General features: G+C 44.9%; 1 protein-coding gene across 12 annotated transcripts in view; it reads left to right on the top strand.

Annotated features, from left to right (window-relative positions):
• The window catches only part of Rgs6 (regulator of G protein signaling 6), a 559,464-nt gene that overhangs the window by 453,877 nt on the left and 84,846 nt on the right, over positions 1-20,741 (top strand). For all 12 annotated transcript variants that reach the window (XM_031356050.1, XM_031356047.1, XM_031356049.1 and 9 more), the window contains exon 13: positions 14,331-14,441. In XM_031356050.1, coding sequence (XP_031211910.1) covers positions 14,331-14,441 — 111 coding nt within the window. The remainder of the gene's footprint in view (positions 1-14,330; positions 14,442-20,741) is intronic.

The following is a 20,741-nucleotide window of genomic DNA, read 5'->3' on the forward strand; positions in this document are numbered from 1 at the left end:
TTTTTTTTTTATACTGTAATGCTGTCTACAGCTGCCAGCCATACCTCACGGCACCTTTTTCTATAGCAATTGCCAATGTCTGTGCCTTTTCAATGTCTCTGCCAAAATCACATGTGTGCTGGGCTAGGGACTAGACTAGAGCCTCCCTCCTATGTATTGTCCCACTGTCATAGACAGCTCTTTCTCTGGCCTATATACTAAATGTTTGTGTGCCATAACCCATAATTCAGGAGGAAATTATAAGTCTTTCTGTTAAGGAAGAGAGGGTGGAATCTAAAACTTGCCCCTAGCTTTCTCAAGTAGGTAGACTGGGCATTTTTCTGAAGTTCCTTTCCTTATGTCCTTCCTTTCCAAATACATCAAGGTAGGCCCTAATTATAACCTGAGTCAATAACTTCTTCCTCCTCTCGAAAGGTGAGTATAATCAGAAACTGACTTTTCAGGGATAACCATGATGAAGCTCAGGTGGTAGAGTGCTTGCCTAGTATAGATGAAGCTCTGTGTTCAATCCCCAGCATCCTGTAGACCAAGTATCATCTCCTCATAGACCAGGTTACATACCTGTAACCATGGCACCCAGGAGATAGAGGCAGGAAGCTCAGAGGTTCATAGCCATCCTCAGCTACATAGCAAGTTCAGGATCAGCCCGTGATTCATGGGACACTGTCTTGACAAACAAAAAAGGCAAGATGTCTTGGGGGCCAGCTCTGTGTTGGTTCATCCTTCGATGATGCAGTGGGGCCTGATGACTTCAGCAGGTGGTGGAGACGGCACTAAAGGACACACTGGCCACAGAGGGTCCACCCTGGAAGCACCTGTTCAGGATGATGAGGCAAATTTACTGACAAATCAGCTAGCTCCACGTCTCCACCCCACGAGCCAGTTGTAAGCCTCTAGCAATGGCAGGCAGCATCTCTGCCAGAACTCAGTAGGTTATTGTCTTCTAATGATGTGAGAATTTGCCATTTGGAAATAAGAAAACAAGTCAGTTATTGGAAGTCAGGGGTGAGGGGCCAAGAGTTTCTAAAGCGCTAAATGACAGATGTTGTTCCTAACAGACTTCTGCCGGATTTCTTATATTTACTTTCTGTTTTCCAACACCTCTGTTTCTGCTTTTGTGCCTGTCACAGCCATATACCTAGGGATCATCACTGCCTGTGTGCAGCTGTACTGGACAGCTTACATAGCCCTTTATATCCCGCTGGTTGTATTTCTCTTTGCTTTTGATGCCAGTCCCCAAGTCTTTCTGTGGTCATTAGCATTGACTTTAGACACAAATATGAGTCATGGTTGCCTCCTTCATTGCCGGCCTGGCATTTTTCTTTGTCTTGGGCCTCCTAGGCAGAGCCCATTCATCTTGTGATCTGTACACTACCAGAGAGCACATGCTCTGGGACACTGACAGCCTACCCAGTCAATGCTGAAAATGGCTGTCTTATTGAACTTGGTCTTCATATGCCCATTACCTTCATCCCCATCCCAAGGATATTTGTTAGGTTTCAAAGCAAAGCAACACCAATGTATACTCAGGCTCAGCCAAAAGGAGAATATGTTGGCTCCCAGAATGCAAAGAGGTGTTTCAGAGTTGGGCATGGGATTGGCAGCCATGTTCAGGAAGAGCCGGAACCTCTAACATCTCAGAGTTCTCAGGCACTACTGGCCCTGTCTCCTTTCGGTGAAGCCTCGGGATCTCTTACCAGAGACATGTGCTAGAAGATGTGACAAGCTCCATTCTCTGCAGTTTCAGAGAAAGCACACTGGCCCCACCCAGGGTAGGTAAGTGGCCCTGCATAAATCAACAGTAGCCAGAAGCAAAGCTTGCAAGTAAAAGAGTGGCAGTGTTTGGTAACCCTGTGTGCATGTCAGGATGCACACCTCAGCTGAGCAGAGCCCAGCAGGATGTAAGATACCCCGTTTATGCCTCCTCACCCATGTTGGAGACCTTCTCACCGACTAGGCTCCTTATCATCTTCCCATAGTTTCTAAGAGACCCAGTCCAAGGCTCAGCTCAGCTCAGTTTACTCACTGTCCTCCTGGCCTCTGCCTCTACCTCACTCTGAACCACCTTTTACAACTAGAAAATGGCATTAGGTCATCTAGAAGCAAATCCTAAGCCCTTCGGTCTCCATTATGATCTTATCCCATATAGATGGTCAACCCCATGTTTTCTTCCTGTATCCTCACCTTGGAAACTCTAGCCCTGAAGAATGAGCTCTTCCTCTACCCCACCCCGAGCACAGATGGAAGGAAAGAGAGCAAGCAGGCAGACACAGGCCTGGAGCTAATGGGCTGGAGTAGCAGAAGGGAAGAGAGGCAACTTTTCCTGTCTCCCTGGTACAAGGAATTTTCTCATGTCCTCTCCATCCTCTGTTACCCCAATTGTAGAAGAAGCCCTATCTCACTCTCTCTAAGAATACTAGCACCCTCAAAAAACAGCAAAGCAACTGAGGCAACAGACTGTGAAATTTGCAGAGCCACCAATATGAGTGTCCAAGAAAATGCACATCACTCCGGAGAACACCATGCTAAGCAAAATAAGTCAGAGTCTGAAAGATGAGCATCAAGTTTTCTCTCCCTTGTGGATCCCAGATTTTATATGTGTGTGTGTGTGTGTGTGTGTGTGTGTGTGTTACTATATATATATATATATAGTAACACACACATATATATGTATGTATATATATGTATATATGTATATATGCATATATACGTGTATATATAATATATGTATATATGCATATATGTGTGTATATATGTGCATATACATACATGTATATATATGCATATATATATATTACATAATAGATAGTATATAGTATAGTCTGAGGAATTAATAGGAGGAAGAAACAACAGGGAAAGGAGAAATAGATGAGTATGGTCAAAATATATAATGTGACTGAATGAAGATTTCTCCATGAAACCCATAACAATGTACAATGAATTTGTCCTAGTTAGGATTTCTAGTGCTGTGATGAAGCACCATGACCAAAATTAACTTGGGAAGGAATGGGTTTATTTTATTCACAGTTCCATCAATCCATAGTACAGCAATCAAGGAAGTCAAGGTAGGAACTCAAGCAGGGCAGGAACCTGGGGGCAGGAGCTCATACAGAGGCCACAGAGGGGTGCTATTTACTGGTTTGCTCAGCCTGCTTTCTTATAGCACAAGAGTGGCACCACACACAGTGAGCTAGGCCCTCTTCCATCAATTACTAATTAAGAAAATGCCCCACAAGCTTGCCTACAGCCCAGGAGGAATTTTCTCTATTGAGGTTTCCTCTTTCCAAATGACTCCAGTTGACATAAATTAATCAGCACAGAATCAATGCCAATGAAAAAGAAGAAAGAGAGAGGGAGGGAGAGAGGAAGGAAGGGAGAGAGGAAAGGAGGGGGTATAATGCTGTTTCTGGCTCCTATCTTTTCCATGGAGTGATGGACAAGTCAGAGGAAGGAGCATAGATGCTTGAACACTAGTTCTGTTGGTATGGACTGTGGGGATGGCAATGCAACACAGCATGTGGCCACCATTCCCAAGTCTACATCCACTTCTTTCTGGAGGTGACTGAGTCTCCTGGCTTCTGTACCAATTCCTCTAAAGTGACACCCGTGGCAGGCAGAAATGTCGTCCTTCAGAGACAAGCACATCCTAGTGCCTGAAGTTAGCTTATGCTATATGGAAAGAGAGACAGAGATTGCAGGAGTTAAGGCTGCCAATAGGTACACTTTAAAATATGTGCGTTATCCTCATCACGTGGTGGGTCAGCTACTGTCATAAGCATCCTTACAAGATAGACAGGAGAGCTAGAAACATCAGTCGCAGGGAGATGGGATGTATAAAGGTTCAGTCAGCTATTGGTGAGTTTGGAGATGGAAAGAACCATAAGCCAAGGCAAGTGACAAGTCCCTAGAAGCTCGATGGGCTAAGAAAACAAATTCCTCTCTAGAATTTCCCCCACCCCAAAGAAATAATCCCCACCTGACACCAATTCTAACTCAGTGAGACCCGCTCCAGACTCTGGCCCTCAAAACCAGGCTGGTACATTAATGCTATTTTATTCTACTGAGTCTGGGTGACTTATTTCAGTATTATTAGGAATAAACATGCAACCCATTATCTCCTTTTTGCTAAGATTCTCTATATCAGACTATTTACCTTCATCATCTTTAACAACCTTATTATATCTCTAAGCATCTTTTCCTCTGGTGACATACATGGCTGCTTCTGACAGTTCAACCAATTGCATGAAATATAACACTGGGCTACACTTTGCCATATGATTTCCTGACACCTTATGAAGCCTGTGTCCAACTTCATTAGTCCCTCATGACTAATTCCACCTATCGCTGTTACTGTGGCATTAACTTTAGTCATTATCTTAATTTACATTCAGATTACTAGGGATTTCAGTGAGAAGCTTCTACACTTTTCCCATGTGTTCCTCCTAAATCTATCCTAATGCTTGTTTGGACCGTATCTCAGGGGACATGATGTGGGACTGGCCATGGGAACAATTCCATTCATACCTACTACCTGTTACAGAGCCCCTGCCTTGTGCCCTCGGTCCCATTGTCTTGGACCCAAATCACCATTCAGTCTCATCAGTCCTCTTCTACCTTCTTCTCTGAAAACACATCCATTCCCAGTTTGTTCTCAAATATCTCTAAAAAGACAAGGTTTAAAACCTGTATGTCAAGATGGCCAAATCCTCACAGTTCTAAGTTACTGCCTGGCCCTTTGAGATTCTGCTGCCATAGGCTAGTTCTAGACAGTGGCCTCCATTGCCTGTGTGCTGTCAGACAGGCAGCCTCATTATTGTGAATGCGTAAGGGCTCCCTAAATTCTCATCCAGCCTTTCCTGGGGCTTTCCCCTGCTCTTACACTGTCCCTGTTCTCATTCAGAGCTCCACCCAGAGACTTAGCCCTGGGCCCTGACCTTTGGAGTTGGATGTCTCCTTTCAGGTTGGAAATCCCAGCCCAACCCTCAGAAACCTGAGAAGGGTAGAGAAAAGAACAGAAAACTTGCTTATTCAAGTCCCATGGTCTGTTCCAGGAAAGTCTGTTTCTAGCTTTAAAAAAAAAATCCCCCAATTTGTAATTTAACTAGATAAGGATGTCTCACTTCTTTGCCTTGAGCTGTCAAGCAGGTATCATTTCTTTGAGAAACAAAGCCAACTGAGGAAGACATCCTTGTATTGACCAAGGCAGATATCCTGGAAGGACAGAGCCCATGGCTGAGGGAAGGAAGGAAGGAAGATCTGTCAGCTTCATTCTAATACCACCATGGATATCCAAGAGTCTCCTAATCAGGGAGTCTCCCAGTATCCCCTCATCCCTAAGACACTCAGGAATACCTTAGCAGGACCTGTCATCCTCACCCCTTGAGCAGAATTTAGGTTTGTAGGTGAAAACTTGTCTAAGCAGTCAGGTGACCCAGAATTGTCCTCTATAACCTCTCTGCTGTTCACATTTTCTTTGCTAGAAGGTTGAATAGTTCCACCCTCTTCTCCCCTAACAGATATGGCCAGGTCTTGACCTGTGGGACCTGAAAGTGTGGCTCCATGTAGGGGAAGCATCCTTGCAGATGTGACTAAATGGCCCTGGTGGGTTGCCCATGCTCTGGTGGATGGCCCTGCATACATGCACATACAGGAAGCCCTAAGTGGACTCTGTTGGTTAAGGAGAAAGAGTCCATGAACTTGGGAGGGTAGGATGAGACAGGGAATGGAAGAAGTTGGATGGGGCGGGAGGGATAGGAGTGTGTTTGAGCAAAATACATTGTACACATGTGTGAGATTTTCAAATAATATATTTATTTTAAGATCTTGAGATGGATTTTCCAGAACCTTAAGCCCAATGATAACCCATTCATATTAGGAAACAAAGAGAAGGTAAGAGAAGAGAAGAGAAGAGAAGAGAAGAGAAGAGAAGAGAAGAGAAGAGAAGAGAAGAGAAGAGAAGGGAGGGGTGAAAGAGAGGGGAGGGAAGAGGAGAAGGGAAAGTAAAAAAAAACAAAGAGAAGCGATAGGATGAAGTGAGAAGAGAGGTCAAGTTGCAGACGCAGAAGGCCACTGGAGACGAGACAGACTGGAGTAATGCAAGGGAAGACTGGACTTCCTAGAGCCACCAGAAGCTTCAATAAGCAAGAATGATTCCCTCTGGACTCTTGGGAGGGAACACAGTCCTGATGAGTCCTTGATTGCAAACTTCCAGCCTCCAGAGCTGAGTACACACTCACACTATTTACGGAGCTGAGTACACACTCACACTACTTACGGACTGAGTACACACTCACACTATTTAAGGGGCTGAGTACACACTCACACTATTTAAAGCCACTAAGTCTGTGATAACTTGTGACATCAGTGCCATTTCTTTCGGGGTGAGTAAGATTAGTCCGGTGGCAATGGAGTGGCTGCTGCTGTGGGCTGTCACACGTCCTGCTCCTGTCCCACAGGGGCGCGTCCTGAGCACACTTCCCCTGCACTTTATTCTTGCTGCTCTATAAAGTTCTCTCAGATGAGTCCCTACCTGAGGATGCAAACCTCAAAGGAGGCTCACAGGACAGGTGATGATGAGCCTCCAGTGTGCCTGGTGGCTTCAATCATGTATCTGTATCCGCAGGAGATGTTCAAGATTTTTTTGAAAGATTTTCCTGTTTGTTTTTTTTTTTTCAATTTTTTTTTTGTCACATTGGTCTTGAGTATTCAACAAAGCCAGTGTGTCCAATAGTGTGAACTTCATAAAAATCAGACAAATGACCCAACCAAGAACTAAAATAAAAGCCTTCCAATGTGAGCTACTGCTTCGTCTGCCCTGCTGTGGATGCTCTATACTTAGGAGGGCAAGGAGGCTCTGAGGTGTCAGGAAATCAACAGCCACCTTTAAAGCTAGCATTAGCAGTTTCCTTCGTTATGGCGCATGAGTGTGTGTGTGTGTGTGCGCACGTGTGCATGTTCATGCGTGCACGGGCGAACAGGTTCATGCATGTGCATCCTAGTTTTCCTTCCTGTCTCTGTGATCAAACACCCTGACAAAGGTAACTTTAAGAGAGAAATGGCTTGCTCATCTTACAATTCCCGGTTACTCCGTCATTTCCATCACTACAGCAATTTAAGCTAGAAACTTGAAGCATCTGGTCCCATTCGCAGTTGAGCGCATAGAGGGCGATTGCATGCATGGCTACCACTCCACTCATTTAATACCACTCAGGACCCAAACCCAGGGGAAAGTCCTGCCCACAGTGGGTCGAGCTTCCTGCCTCAATCAATGAAATCAAGACAATACCCCCCAGTCACACCCACAGGCCAGTCTGATTTAGCCAGCTTCTCATTGAGATTCTCTTCCCAGGAGATTCTGGGTGGTGTGTGTGCACATGTGAAGGCCAAAGGTCAATGTCATTCTCCACCCTAATTTTTGAGACAGGATTACTCCCTGGACCTAGAGCTGTCCAATTCATCAAGGCTGGCTGGCCGACTCCAGGCATCATCCTGTCTCCATCTCAACACTGAGGTTACAGGCAGAGCCATCATGCCCATGTTTCTACATGGTAATTAGGGAATCTAAATGCAGGTCGTCCTGTTTACACAGCAAGCACTCTCCCCACTGAGCCATCTCCCCAGCCCCTCCTTCATTATGGCTTAGTGAGGAAAACATTGCATAGCCTGCGCTCTTCAAAAAATCAGACCGGGTGGTGGTGGCTCACCCCTTTAATCCCAGCATTTGGGAGGCAGAGGCAGGTGGATTTCTGAGTTCGAGGCCAGCCTGGTCTACAGAGTGAGTTCCAGGACAGCCAGAGCTATACAGAGAAACCCTGTCTCGAAAAACCAAAAAAAAAAAAAAAAAAAATCGGTCAGATTTTTAAACACTTTTGTATATGAGTTGCCTGGGAACCTTATTAATGTGAAGATTGACTCAGTAGAGCCCAGGAGCTGGGAGTCCGCATTCACAACAGCTTGCGGGGACACCTGGGTTGCAGCGTAAGGACCACAGTTCCTGTAGCAATGGTGCCTCTGCCTAACACCTTTATATTCTTAGCATTAACGGTGGACCCTGTTTGCCCTTTGCAGTTTAGTGATAGGGACTGTGGCTGTGACTTTACTGCGGTAGAGGAAACTGCTGACCCGCAGCCAGCTCTTCTTAGGGAAAAAGAAAATTTGCATTGTGGATAAGTAATTGTAAAACATGTGTATACCTTTGGACCATTTTATTCTTCTTACAGATAAGATTTCCAAATAAATACTCAAGATATGTATCACTCAGCATGTATAAGTTGCTATGACAAAATACTTGAGGAAACCAACTTAAAAGAGGAAAGGTTTAGTTCACAACTTCAGAAGTTTGAGTCCATTGGCTGTGTTGTTTTTTAGCCAGTGATAAGGCAGAACATCGTGGTGGAGCAAAACTATGTACCTCGTAGTAGCTCAGAAGTTAAGACAGGGGATGAGGAAAAAAAAAGAACTAAAACAAAATGCACCCTTTGGGGTCATGATCCCAATGACCTACTTCCTCAGGTGAAGCTCTGCCTCCTAAATTTCCACTCCTCACTGTAGCCTATGAGATTATGGATCTGTAGAAAGACAGTCCATTCACGAGGTCAGAGCCTTTGTGATTTGTTCAACATCCGGGACTCTGCTTCTGAACCCTGTTGCACTGAGAATGAGGGCTTCAAAACTGGAATTTTTAGGAGACTTTAAGGTCCTAGAAGAAAAAGAAGAAGGAGAAGGAAGAAGAGGAGGAGGAAGAGGAGGAGGAGGAGGAGGAGGAGAAGAAGAAGAGGAAGAAGAAAAAGAAGAAGAAGAAGAAGAAGAAGAAGAAGAAGAAGAAGAAGAAGAAGAAGAAGAAGAAGAAGAAGAAGAAGAAGAAGGGGAAGAAGATGAGGAAGAAGAAGAAGTAAAAGAAAAAAACCTATATAAAAGCAGTAAACTATGCCATACTAATACTATATTAAAACCCTGTGTCTAATATAAAGATGACTAAGTAAAGCATATAAACTTTATATAAATTATATATAATTATATATAATAAACTATTCTTTTTCTTTACTCCCCCAAAGTCACTAAATAAATAAAATATGAACTAGTTTATATATATAACATATATAATTATATATAATAAACAATTCTTTTTCTTCACACCTCCCAACATGTCACTAACTGAGTAAAAATAATATGAACTTCTCACTAATCAGATAGCAGAAAGTTTTCTTGTTCTACTTGGGACAGGGGTCAAGGAGAAGGGGTATGACTTTCCCTATTGCTGTGATAGATTAGCCTGACAGAAGCAACCAAAGCAAGGAAAAGCTTATTCGGGCTCAGAGTTTGAGAGGACAGCCGATCACACCAGGGCAGCTCTGGTGGCAGGAGCTTGAGACAGCGGGTCACATTGTACTCACAATCAGGAAGTAGGCATGACTGCCGCTGCTCAGCTGGCTTTCTCCATTTATGAAGTCCAGGCCCCCAGCCTAGGGAATGGTGCCACCCACTTCATGCAGTCCAGGCCCCCAGCCTAGGGAATGGTGCTGCCCACTTCATGCAGTCCAGGCCCCCAGCCTAGGGAATGGTGCCACCCACTTCATGCAGTCCAGGCCCCCAGCCTAGTGAATGGTGCTGCCCACTTCATGCAGTCCAGGCCCCCAGCCTAGGGAATGGTGCTGCCCACTTCATGCAGTCCAGGCCCCCAGCCTAGTGAATGGTGCTGCCCACTTCATGCAGTCCAGAACCCCAGCCTAGGGAAAGGTGCTACCCACTTCATGCAGTCCAGGCCCCATGCCTAGGGAATAGTGCCACCCACTTCAATCACTCTAACGAAGATAACCTCTCGCAGACATGTCTAGACGCTAAACTTAATCTAAATAACACCTCACAGGGACACCCAGAGGCCTGTCTCCTATGTGATTCTAGATCCTATCAAGCTGATGATATTAACTTTCACAGTCACCCTTCAAATGCCGGCCTTTGGCAACTTTTGTTTCCCTCAGGGTTTGGCATCAGGGAGCAGTAGCAAGTGGCATTCTCCATTGTCAGGGTCCTTGTTAGGCTCTTAGGTATGGAGCCTTAGCCCTGTGATTATTCTAAGCCCTACACAAGCTTCAGGCCTTGGGACCCTTGGCTCTTGGAAGCATCCAATGTGACACCATTCAACCTGGAAACTGAAAACTGGACAGTTCTCTGGAACTCTTGTAGTGAATAGGGCCTACAGGTTGTTGTCCAGCTCCTTATAGCTGTTTATGCTTTCGACGCCCCTCTGCTCTCTTATTGAACTGCTTCCCCTCTTCTTCCTGGATGCGTTCAGATCTTGGATCTCAGCTGCCAGCCTGCTGCAGAGATGACTCAGGATGTCTGCCTCCCCTGGGACATCTTTTAGGAGCCAGAGTATTAATGATTGCCACTTAGGAAGCCAGTGTCTGCCACTATTGGGCATTCAGCCAGGAAGGTGGGATGATCAGATGGGCAGGGCTGCTAGGCAGTGGGGGCCAACGCTGCTGGGCATGTCTGGGTCTGTGGCCACTTCTTTCTCAGCCATAAAACAATCAAGACCACTATACCCCTCTTTCAGCTATGTAGCAGCTGCTGTAGTCACCACCACTCTCCGTTGTCTCTTTCTTGGTGCCACCAGTTCTGTGACACTACTCAAAGTATGCAAGAAAATATCACTGTGGAGAATCCTTTGAATCGGGCCAAAGGTGGCAACAGCAGAGAAGGTCTGGCAGAAGAGCGTGTCCCAGCCTACTCTCTGAGTAAGCCTGCGCAGACCGTTTATGGAGCCCTGAGTGTTGACCAATTACAACAGTCTGTTTGGGCCAATCAGAATCTTGCCTCTTAGTTCTAGTCCTAATCATTGAAGCTTATGGTTTTTTTTTTGGGGGGGGGGGGGGCCAGGAGTCTTTACCTCTTAGCCCCTGTCACAATAATTAGTCCTTCCATCAGGGGAAGCGCTCTTCCTCTGGCCAAAGCGGAAATGGTTGTAGGGTCATCTAGAGTTCACAGACTGTTCTGATAACAAAAAGTCTGGCACAAACTGCTTCAAGCAGCCCCGACTGGGACTGTGCCTGTAAGATCCAGGCTGATCAGCTACGATATTTTCATAATTTATCCCAAACCATCCATAGAGTTTGTAAGCCAGAGGCTGCCGGTGTGAAAAACTAATCCAGCTGGCTGTTAGACCCAGTCCTTTGCTGAGGGTAGCAAGGGGCGAGTCGATAGCTGCTAATTTGGAAGTCAGGTTGCCAGGCTTAGCGTACGCCTAAAATAGCTTAAAAAGTGTCTGATTAACACTGACCATGATTTTAGCAGTGCTTGAATAGAGTCTAATACCTATCCAGTGCCCAGGAAAAGGTGGATCCTTCACCCACCTTAAACTCAGCCTTAACAAATTGTCAGATTAATGGGTTCAACACATTTTTCTGAGAAAGAAAGAGACGGAAAAACAATCCATAGGCCTTCATTTCTGTATGTACAAACATTTGACTTTTTCAGTTGGGCATCGGGTATAATAGATGTTATTGCTTGCAGTTTTTGTTTGTATGGTTGGTTGGTTCGTTTTGTTATAGAGGCTCTCTCTAAATAGCCCAGGCTAGCCTACGACTCACAATCTCCTGTCTCATTTTCCCAAGTGTTAGGATTGTTCTCAACTGGTTTCTAGAATTGTGTGCCTTTGATAGCTTATAATATTTTGGAATTTGATCAGAAAGAAAGTGGCTGGGGTCAGAATGATGAGCATTGTAATCCACACACTGGAACAGAAGCGTGGTTAGAAAGTGAGACGGCTGACCCCTGGAGTCAGGTGGTCCAAGAGGACCATGGGAGGCAAGAGTGAGGCACGAGCTGATAGCGTCCAAACAAACTCATTCTGCCTCTCGAGACTTCCGTTCTTAGACCACCCTGTGCCCCCTGAGAACCAGTCCCCCCACTCTCCGGAGGCAGTGGGACACATAACCTCAGAACTCAGGTATAGTCGGCATCATTGAGGCCAAATGAAGACGAAAGAGATGGTAGATGTTTCTACTGCAGCGTGGGGCTTCTGGGTTGGAGAGGGGTGTTGCCTCACACCCGCATAATAACGGTGGAAGAGCTGAGATAAGTGGATATTCTATTTACTGAACTAGGAGGTTTCTGAGATGGGGAGAGGTGGTACTCCCCACCTCTCACTGTAAACAGTATAAATGCTGAGATAAATACTGTCTGGCCCATAAGGCCTCAAGCATTTATCATGTGGACCTTGCAGAAATGGCTTGCGGATATGTGCTTAGAGAAAAATAAATGTCCTCAGAGGAAAGACTCTAGCTCAGTAGTTGAGAGCTTTAATTAAGAAACAAGCAGGCGGCCTGTGACCTGCCCAGGATGCCATCAGTTTACAGACTCAGTCCCCATGCACACCCACCCTTCTAGCAGGCTTCTGCACTTGAGTCTTCAGTACAAATGAATGTCCATGGTTTTTCCAGATCCTCAAGGAACGCCCCAGACTGAAGGGACATCATTTACATATTCAGACAGAAGGAAGGGACTGGGAGAACCCAAAGCAACTCAATCAACAGAAGAAACACAATAAATATCAAAGATTAGTGACCTTTGATATAGGAAAAGACATTTCATCAATTAAATGAGAAACTTGGCACTATGATAAGAGTAAAGTCTTGAGACTGTGTCCACGTTCTTCTTAAAAACATAACTAGACAGGTCAAAAGACAGTCAAACAAGGATATGAAATACTGAAAGAAACACTGGACTCATGCTTCAGGCTGTTCATATGTTAATTAAAACTTGTTGAACAAGTTGGGGATTATGGATATTAGAACAGCAAAGAAATAAAATTTACAGGTGTCTTTTAAAACATAGTTGATATTGTGTTTAGTATGAATGAAAACAACAGGTGAAGGGCCATCATGAAATTGCAGAGCATTTTAGCAATAAGGAGACCCTACATCCACATAGAGAGAAGCTGACAAAGTAACAATAGTCCATGTGGACCCAGAGTTCTCAGGAGTGACACCAGGCACCAAAAGTGTAGAGTAATGCCTTCAAGCCTCTGAAGGAGGTGACTTTCAACATGGTGACCTATGTCCACCACTATCCATCAAATACAGAGACTGACAGGCATTTTTAGACCTCAGATACTCATTTTTAGCTCTTGAGAACCTTTGTTAGAAAGCTACTATATGATGTGCTTCATCACAGCTAAATAGTAAAAGCAAGAGCCAGAGAGGACGGTTTTGTGTCAGGACCAAGGGGCCAGCAGTACAGATAGTGGTCAGGGACTAAGCGCTGTGGAGAAAACACCATCTAGAGGCAGGGAAACCCTGACGGAGGATCTGATACGATACAAGATGTGGGAGAAAAAATAATCTATTTCCAGGTGTTTCAGATTTGCTCAAACATTGGAGCAGAGTAGGATGCTGTTAGCTGACAGCCAACCCTTGTATCCAAATTAGTAATGTGGACTCTGGATTAGCAACAGTAAGTAGGTAAATTCATCTGGGAGTTCATCAGAAGGCAGGGAGTGAGGGTTGCTAGGGACTAGTGAGTAGAAGCTAAATCCTTGTCTACAATTGATATATCAAGAACAGTTACAAAAGCTTATGCTTTGGAAACATAGAGTCAGATTTATCTGAGTGCTGCTCATATGCAGGAAGAATCAAAAGATGGCTAGCAGATGCTTCTGTGAGAAAAGCTGGGGGAAACAGCTGAGGCCATTGCTCCCTACCTGCCCCAAATGACAATTTAGTATTGTGTGATAGGCAGTTAGGTTCACCAGGCTTATGACATATACACACACATATTTGTGTGTGTGTGTGTGCGCGCGCGCGCATGCGCGCGCACATGTGCCATTTCCTATTTTCTATGTACATGTTGGCCAGTCACATATATTACGTTATAACTATTTAGCTAGAAAAACTAAGTAACTTTTGAGACTAAACCTATGTGAACGCCTGATCGGGTGGGATTTAAAAGTCTGTACAGGAAGTGTATCCTTAGGTTGGGGAATTCCAACAGAACTGTGGAATTCACTGTGGACTCAACTTATCTTTTTGAAATCCATAATCTTTGGAGGTGGTGACCTCTGTATTAGTGAAGCTGGTGCATGCCGTGGGAGAGGCATCGTGGTTCCAAGGAACGAGTCAAGTGCTGGGAAAGGATATCAGTGTGTGTATACTAGAACTTACGGTAACAGAGCAAACCTGCCGTGTTCAGAACCGGGCAGCTGAGAGCGGCTCAGCTGGTCAGGAGTGGGAGTGGGTTTTTCCCTCGAGCACTGTTGTTGTTGGCGTGGGATAGCACTACGTGCGTGCTTGCCTAGGAAATCAGTTCTTCTTTGCCTTGCTTCCTCCTAACAGCTTAATCGCTTACACGGAGCAGTATGTGGAGTATGACCCTTTCATAACACCAGCAGAGCCATCTAATCCTTGGATCAGCGATGACATCACCTTATGGGACATAGAGATGAGGTAACAAACAAACAAACAAGCAAGCAAAGGTTTGGGATGGGGGGTGTTGAAAGAAATCCATAGTCTAATGCAATTAGACTTATTCCCTATTTTAACTTGAATGAGACTAGAAGAAAAAAGGCCTGAGTATCCTTCTGCACTGACATCTGCTTGCTCAAGGTTCTCTCCTCCTTGCGGCTTTTGATTTGTACGTGGGTTCCCTGTGTCTGTGGCAGCTAAAACCACTCCTCAGCATTTCATGGCTCTGATGGCTGGAAGGGAAGGCTCTGCTGCCTCAACTAGTCCCCTTCATCTCAGATCACAGCAATACTAGCTAGCCCTTCTCTAGGTCATCCCCTATCTCTCAGCACTTTCCACCAAACCCCCTCAGCTGGTACAAGTTGATTTAACAACAATGGTTGGATGAATACATCTAGGTGTTCCTCAGAAGGCAGGGAGCAGAGGGGCTAGGGGACTAGTGAGTAGAAGTTAAATCCTTGTCTAACATTAATATATCAAGAACATTGTTCTCGCTGTGGAGAATGCAAGGCAACGAGGCAGAGCGGAGCTGATGAACCTGTCCGAGGATGCACAGTTGGAATGCAGCAGCCTTAAGGCTCGAGCCCAGGCAGAGTCTCTTGGGCTGGGGCTGGCCTCACACTGGCCTTCTGAGGTCATAGGCGTCCATACTTTCAGCAGCACTCCTCTGCTCTGCCCTGGGTGGGAAGCACGTGTGTTGACTTAACAGCTGAAGGAGACTCGGGCACAGTCATAATTCCTAGATATGCGGGCACAGTTCTGTGTGTTACTCCTTTGCCTCTGCCCTCCAATTTCTTCTTTCATTCTCTGTGACACCAGTGCTGTCTTTCTCTTTTAATAAAAGTCCTAGATGCTTACTATAAAAAGTTAATCTAGAAAGGTGGTAGTGGCGCCTGCCTTTAATCCCTGCACTTGGGAGGCAGAGGCAGGCAGATTTCTGAGTTCGAGGCCAGCCTGGTCTACAGAGCGAGTTCCAGGACAGCCAGGGCTACACAGAGAAACCCTGTCTTGAAAAAACAAAACAAAACAAAACAAAAAGTTAATCTATCCTGATGTGCATAAAGAAGGAAACTCCTCTCTTCCTCCGACCTGCCCTCCAGGAAGAGTCTGATGTCCTGGTTCCCACCCCGCAGCAGGGTGCTGGGCACAGAGAGGACTCCCAGGTGGTCCTCTGAGCACCACGGACAGACTCCGAGGAGACATCTGATGTCCACACTGGCTTGGGTTGCTTCCGTGTGAGGATCAGACCACATCCCTTCCTTTTTAATGTCACATCTTTGCAAATCTAAGTTTTCAGAGAAGTTTTGTGATTACAAAGCTATGCTGTGCAAAAAATTGACATGGACTAACATATATACTAACATGTGTAACAGACATATATACATCAAGACTGTCTTGGTTAGGATTAATAGTGATGTGATGAGATATCATGACCAAAGCAACTCAGGGAGGAAACTATTCTGCTTACACTTCCAGGTAACAGGTCCATTACTGAGGGAAGTCAGGGCAGGAACTCAAACAGGGCAGGAACCTGGAGGCAGGAGCTGATGACGAGGCCGTGGAAGAGTGCTACTTACTGGCTTGCTCCATGTGGCTTGCTCAGCCTGCCTTCTTATAGAACCTGGGGTCACCAGCCAGTGGCGACACCACCCACAATGGCTTGGACCCTCTCACATCAAACCGCTGGTTAAGAAAATGCCCTGCAGGCTTGCCTGATCTGTGGAGACAATTTCTCAGTTAAGGTTCCTCTTATGAGACAATGCTAGCTTGTGTGAGTTTAACATCAAAACCAGCCAGGAGTGGGGTTAAGAATGAAATTAACTCATTTTTTTCCTTCTATATGTGTGTATTTCATATAGTTGCTAAGTTACCAGAATACTAATTCATGTAAGTTGACTGATTCTACCTTAGATAAACTAAAATATTACAGGTTTCTTTGGGCTCAGGGACACTATAAAACTTACCAAGACTTTAAGGGTGCCATGAACTCAAAACATTTGAGAGGCTCTGAATTAGTTACTATCTCTTTAAATTTTCATACACAGAAAATATGCTCTAATGCAATTATGTTCATTATATGTATACACATATATATGCTATTTTAATTAGCAATATATAAACACATACTAATCCACCTTATCCTTTTTAATATTTGCATAATGTCCCCTGGCATGAATGAAGTAAAATTTATTTAACCAACCTCCAGGACACAACTATTTAACTCATGTCTTTTTCTGTAATATAAACAATTCAGGGAACATCCCTATACCTAAATCTAATTCGTTTTTTATTATAAATTGTACAAAGGTAGAATTACTTGAAATAGAGTGCATATTTTGATTTTGGCTTATGTCCCAGATTTTCTTAAATAACCCTGAACCCCCTTTTCTATGCCTCTATTTAGAGGTCCCCATCCTTTCCAACTCAGCATGAACAATCTTTCTCTCTTAATTCTTTTTTTTTTTTTTTTTTTTTTTTTTTTTTTTTTGGTTTTTTGAGGCAGGGTTTCTCTGTGTAGCCCTGGCTGTCCTGGAACTCACTCTGTAGACCAGGCTGGCCTCGAACTCAGAAATCCGCCTGTCTCTGCCTCCCAAGTGCTGGGATTAAAGGCTTGTACCACCACCACCCGGCTCTCTCTTAATTCTTAAACCCAATAGATTGAAATTAATCTCACTTTGCCTTCAGTTTCTTCACTAGTGTAGAAAAATCTTACTTGAGGATATTTCCTATGATTAGAGAAATTCATCCTTCTGTGACTTTCCACCAACTTGTCCCTTCCTCTTTTTCCCCAGTGGTGGCTTAGCTTTCAATATCAGGATACAAAAGTACTGTTTGTATTGGCTTGTCTTTTTCCTGATTTCCTCTCTCCTTTTTGATTTCTTTTCACCTTCCTCAACTTTGTATTTCCTAATAAGCTTTTGTATTGCCTCTTCAAATTCTAGTTTCTGTTCTAGTCATAATTATATTTTACACGGTTTGAGTTTAAAAGATCACTAATTGCAGGGTATGTGTGTTCTTGAAAGCAGAAGTTTCCTCCTGCCTTCCCATAATGCCCCCTTCCTAGAGGTACATTAGTGTGATGTATTTTAAACCAATATTCTGAACTTACATTTCTACCCCCATTAAGAGAACAAATAGTGTGTAAGTAGACATCTACTTTTAAAATTCTGTTTCTGGTGTGACCAGGTGCATCAGTTTACTTTTCTGTTGCTGGGATGGAACACCATGACAAGGTCATTTATAGAAGGGAGAGCTTGCGTGGGCTGTGGTTCCATAGGTTAACAGTCCGTCAACATCATGGAAAAGTGGCAGGCATGAGTAGCACTCATGGTGGCTGGAGCAGCAAGCTGAGAGCTCATATGCTGAACCCCAAGCAGGAAGGAGAGAGTGAAAACTGGGTAGGACAAGCCATAAGCTCTCAAAGCCTGCTGCCAATGGCATACCTCCTCCAACAAGGCTTTAGAACCTAAGTCTCCCTGAAGGACAGCACTGGCTTGGGATCCGAAGTGCCTGAGTCTGTAGGGGATGTGTCCTATTCAAACTACTGCATGGGGGTTTGTATAGTTTCTTCCATTCTAACCCAAGAATTTAAAACTTTCATTAACTCAGGGTGTCTTTTTTCTTCCTCCCCCTGTTCCTAAATGCTTCTGTTTACTGTTTCTGTATTTTCCATGCTTTTCTCCCTCCTTCCTTCCCTCCCTCCTTCCCTCCCTCCCTCCCTCCCTCCCCCCCTCTTGTCAACTGTTTAGGTACATTTTAATTCATATTTCTAAAGTCTTTGAAAAATATTCTTTAAAGGTTTTTCTCTGTGTATATGTCTGCCCCCTTTGTCTGTGTCTCTGACTCTCTGTCTCTGCCTCTTGTTTTTAACTGTTTAGGTACATTTTAATTCATATTTCTAAATTTTTAAAAATTTATTCTTTAAATATTTTGTTCTCTGTGTTTGTCTGACTTCCCTTTCTGTCTCTCTGCCTCTGTGTCTGTTTCTCTGTCTCTCTGTCTCTGTCTCTCCTCTCTCTCTCTCTTTCTCTCTCTCTCCTTCCCTTTCCCTCTCTCTCTCCCTCCCTCCCTCCCTCCCTCTGTCTGTTTTTCATCCTTTAGTAGGAACTCTGGGCCTCTGGGGTAGAGCTCTTAAATCTCTTGAGAGGTCCCCTGCATTGTTCATATGTGTTTTGAGAGGTCCCTGCATTTGTTCATATGTGTTTGGGGTTATTTTTGTTGTTTGTTTGTTTTCTCTTTATGTTCTTGCCACTCTGGCATCAGTGGTGGCACTATACTCTGGTCTCATTGTTTTTATCAGAATCTGGTCAGCTCCCTCTCCCCATCCCCCATCTCCCAACCCCCTATCCCCTGTCCTCCATCCTCCTTCCTCCCTTAGCAACCTGCTTCCGTAATGTGGAGCCTGTTATGAATGCACTTCAGTTTCCTCCCTATGCTCCTGTCTAAGGCCTGCCCCACTGCTCTGCTGACATCTGGCTGCTCAGAGCATCAAGCTTTTCAGCTATTTTCTCTCACAGCTCTGCCACAGCCACAGCCTGTCCTCTGCCAGCTTTGCTACAAGTCTCATTTGTTTCAAACCTCCCTGAAGTGCCTGGACCTCACCATCCTCTGGAAGAACTTATCTTTGTCTCTACACGTGATTAGGGTTAAAAACCACAAAGTCCACCTCACTGAGCTTCGGTGCCCTGCCTGTTCAGTCTTTCTGGGCCATTTGCCATTCCTGGCTGACTTTCCTTCTCACCCATGCATGGTGACCACCCAGTGTAATGACATGGGTGTCCCACACCTCCAGCTGTTATGACACACCCCTCTAGATCACTTCTAAAGAGGACCCGTGATTTGCTTTAGAGTCTAGTCTTCTAACTAGCACACACAAGCACTTGAAAGTATAGATTGGGTAGAGGGTAGGGGAACAGGTTATTCCTTCTTTGGTCAAGAATTTGGGGAAAAAGGAAGAAGGCAGGTGCCCAAAGCTAATTCACTGTGATAAAATGGATGTTCTCACTCGCCTCTGACTAGATAAAGATGTACTGATTGTCTGGGGAAAGGGTGGCCACCTTGCCACTTGATTAATCTCAAGCTATTCAGTGCTCTATCCTCCACCTATGGTGCTAACTGCCTTGTAGTAGGTGATACAATTCTGATTTTATTGTCCAAGCTTCTACTCTAAAACTGACGCCTAACCTAAGAAATGATTCAGCCATGGAGTCTAATCTACCCAAGCAAGTGGAGCTCTATAAACTCAGGTGAAAAGGAAGCTCTACTTCTCCTGCAGAACATCCATTCCCACTCAGCCTGGTGGAGCTGCCAGAAGAAATGCAGAGTGTGAGATTAGTGCTGACATCACACCTCAGCCTAGGAATGGTCGCCATCTGATGAGGAAAATAACCAACAGGCAGCGCTTTCTCAGGTTCACCTTCTTTCAGCTCATACTGAGACCTACTTTGCACTGCGTTCTGAGTAAGAAATCCTCTGGCTAAAAATCTAACAAAGTCAATAGAAGCCGCTGCCTTACCACCTGGCACCAGAATTCCCCCTTGCTTGGCAAAGAAAGGGCATTCAGCCACTGGAGGCAGAGAGCAGGTCCTGAAGGCAAGGCTTTGGCAGACTCAATTATCAAAGAGGTTAGGCTGTTCCCAGGGAGAAGGTGAGATGAGTGTGTGCTCCTAGTCCTGAGAGAGGAAAACCAAAGGCAGAGAGGGATGGAGGCGGGGGGGGGGGGGGGGGGGGGGGGTGAGGGGAAGGAGAAGAGCCAGGGCAAGATTAGAAACCAGGAAAATTCTAGTAGCCAGTGACAAAGGACTTTTCAAAAGCAGGAATACTGAGTACTTTCGCTGCCGGGAGAAAGGTTAGCCCCCCCCCCAAGACCTCGTGTATCATGCACGAGCACCTACCCAGACTTCAGGTGAACATGGCTCGCAGTATATGGCAGAGGAGAAGCCGCACGTGAGCAAGCAGGATTCTATGGGGATGTCCTTCTGCTCATCTATACGGGGCTCCTGTCTTCTTCTGTGCTACAGAGAAATCCATGCAGATTTATTTTGAGCTCCAGGTCTGAGGACATCAGAAGAAAGCCTGCATGCTACAAATCTGAAGGACACATTGTGTCTTCTGCAGGGTGGCTGTCCAGTGAGGGACAGCCACTGAATCACGGGCAAACAGCGTAAGGTATAATAGAAATAACAGGAATTGCCCTGTGGATTCCTTCTCAGCCTCAGATAGGACAGTATTAGATCCAAAACTCTACAAATAAGAAAGCAGATAATCATCAGGTCGGGGGGG

The sequence above is a fragment of the Mastomys coucha genome, unplaced genomic scaffold (genome assembly GCF_008632895.1).
Source record: "Mastomys coucha isolate ucsf_1 unplaced genomic scaffold, UCSF_Mcou_1 pScaffold6, whole genome shotgun sequence".
Classification (NCBI taxonomy): Eukaryota; Metazoa; Chordata; class Mammalia; order Rodentia; family Muridae; genus Mastomys; species Mastomys coucha.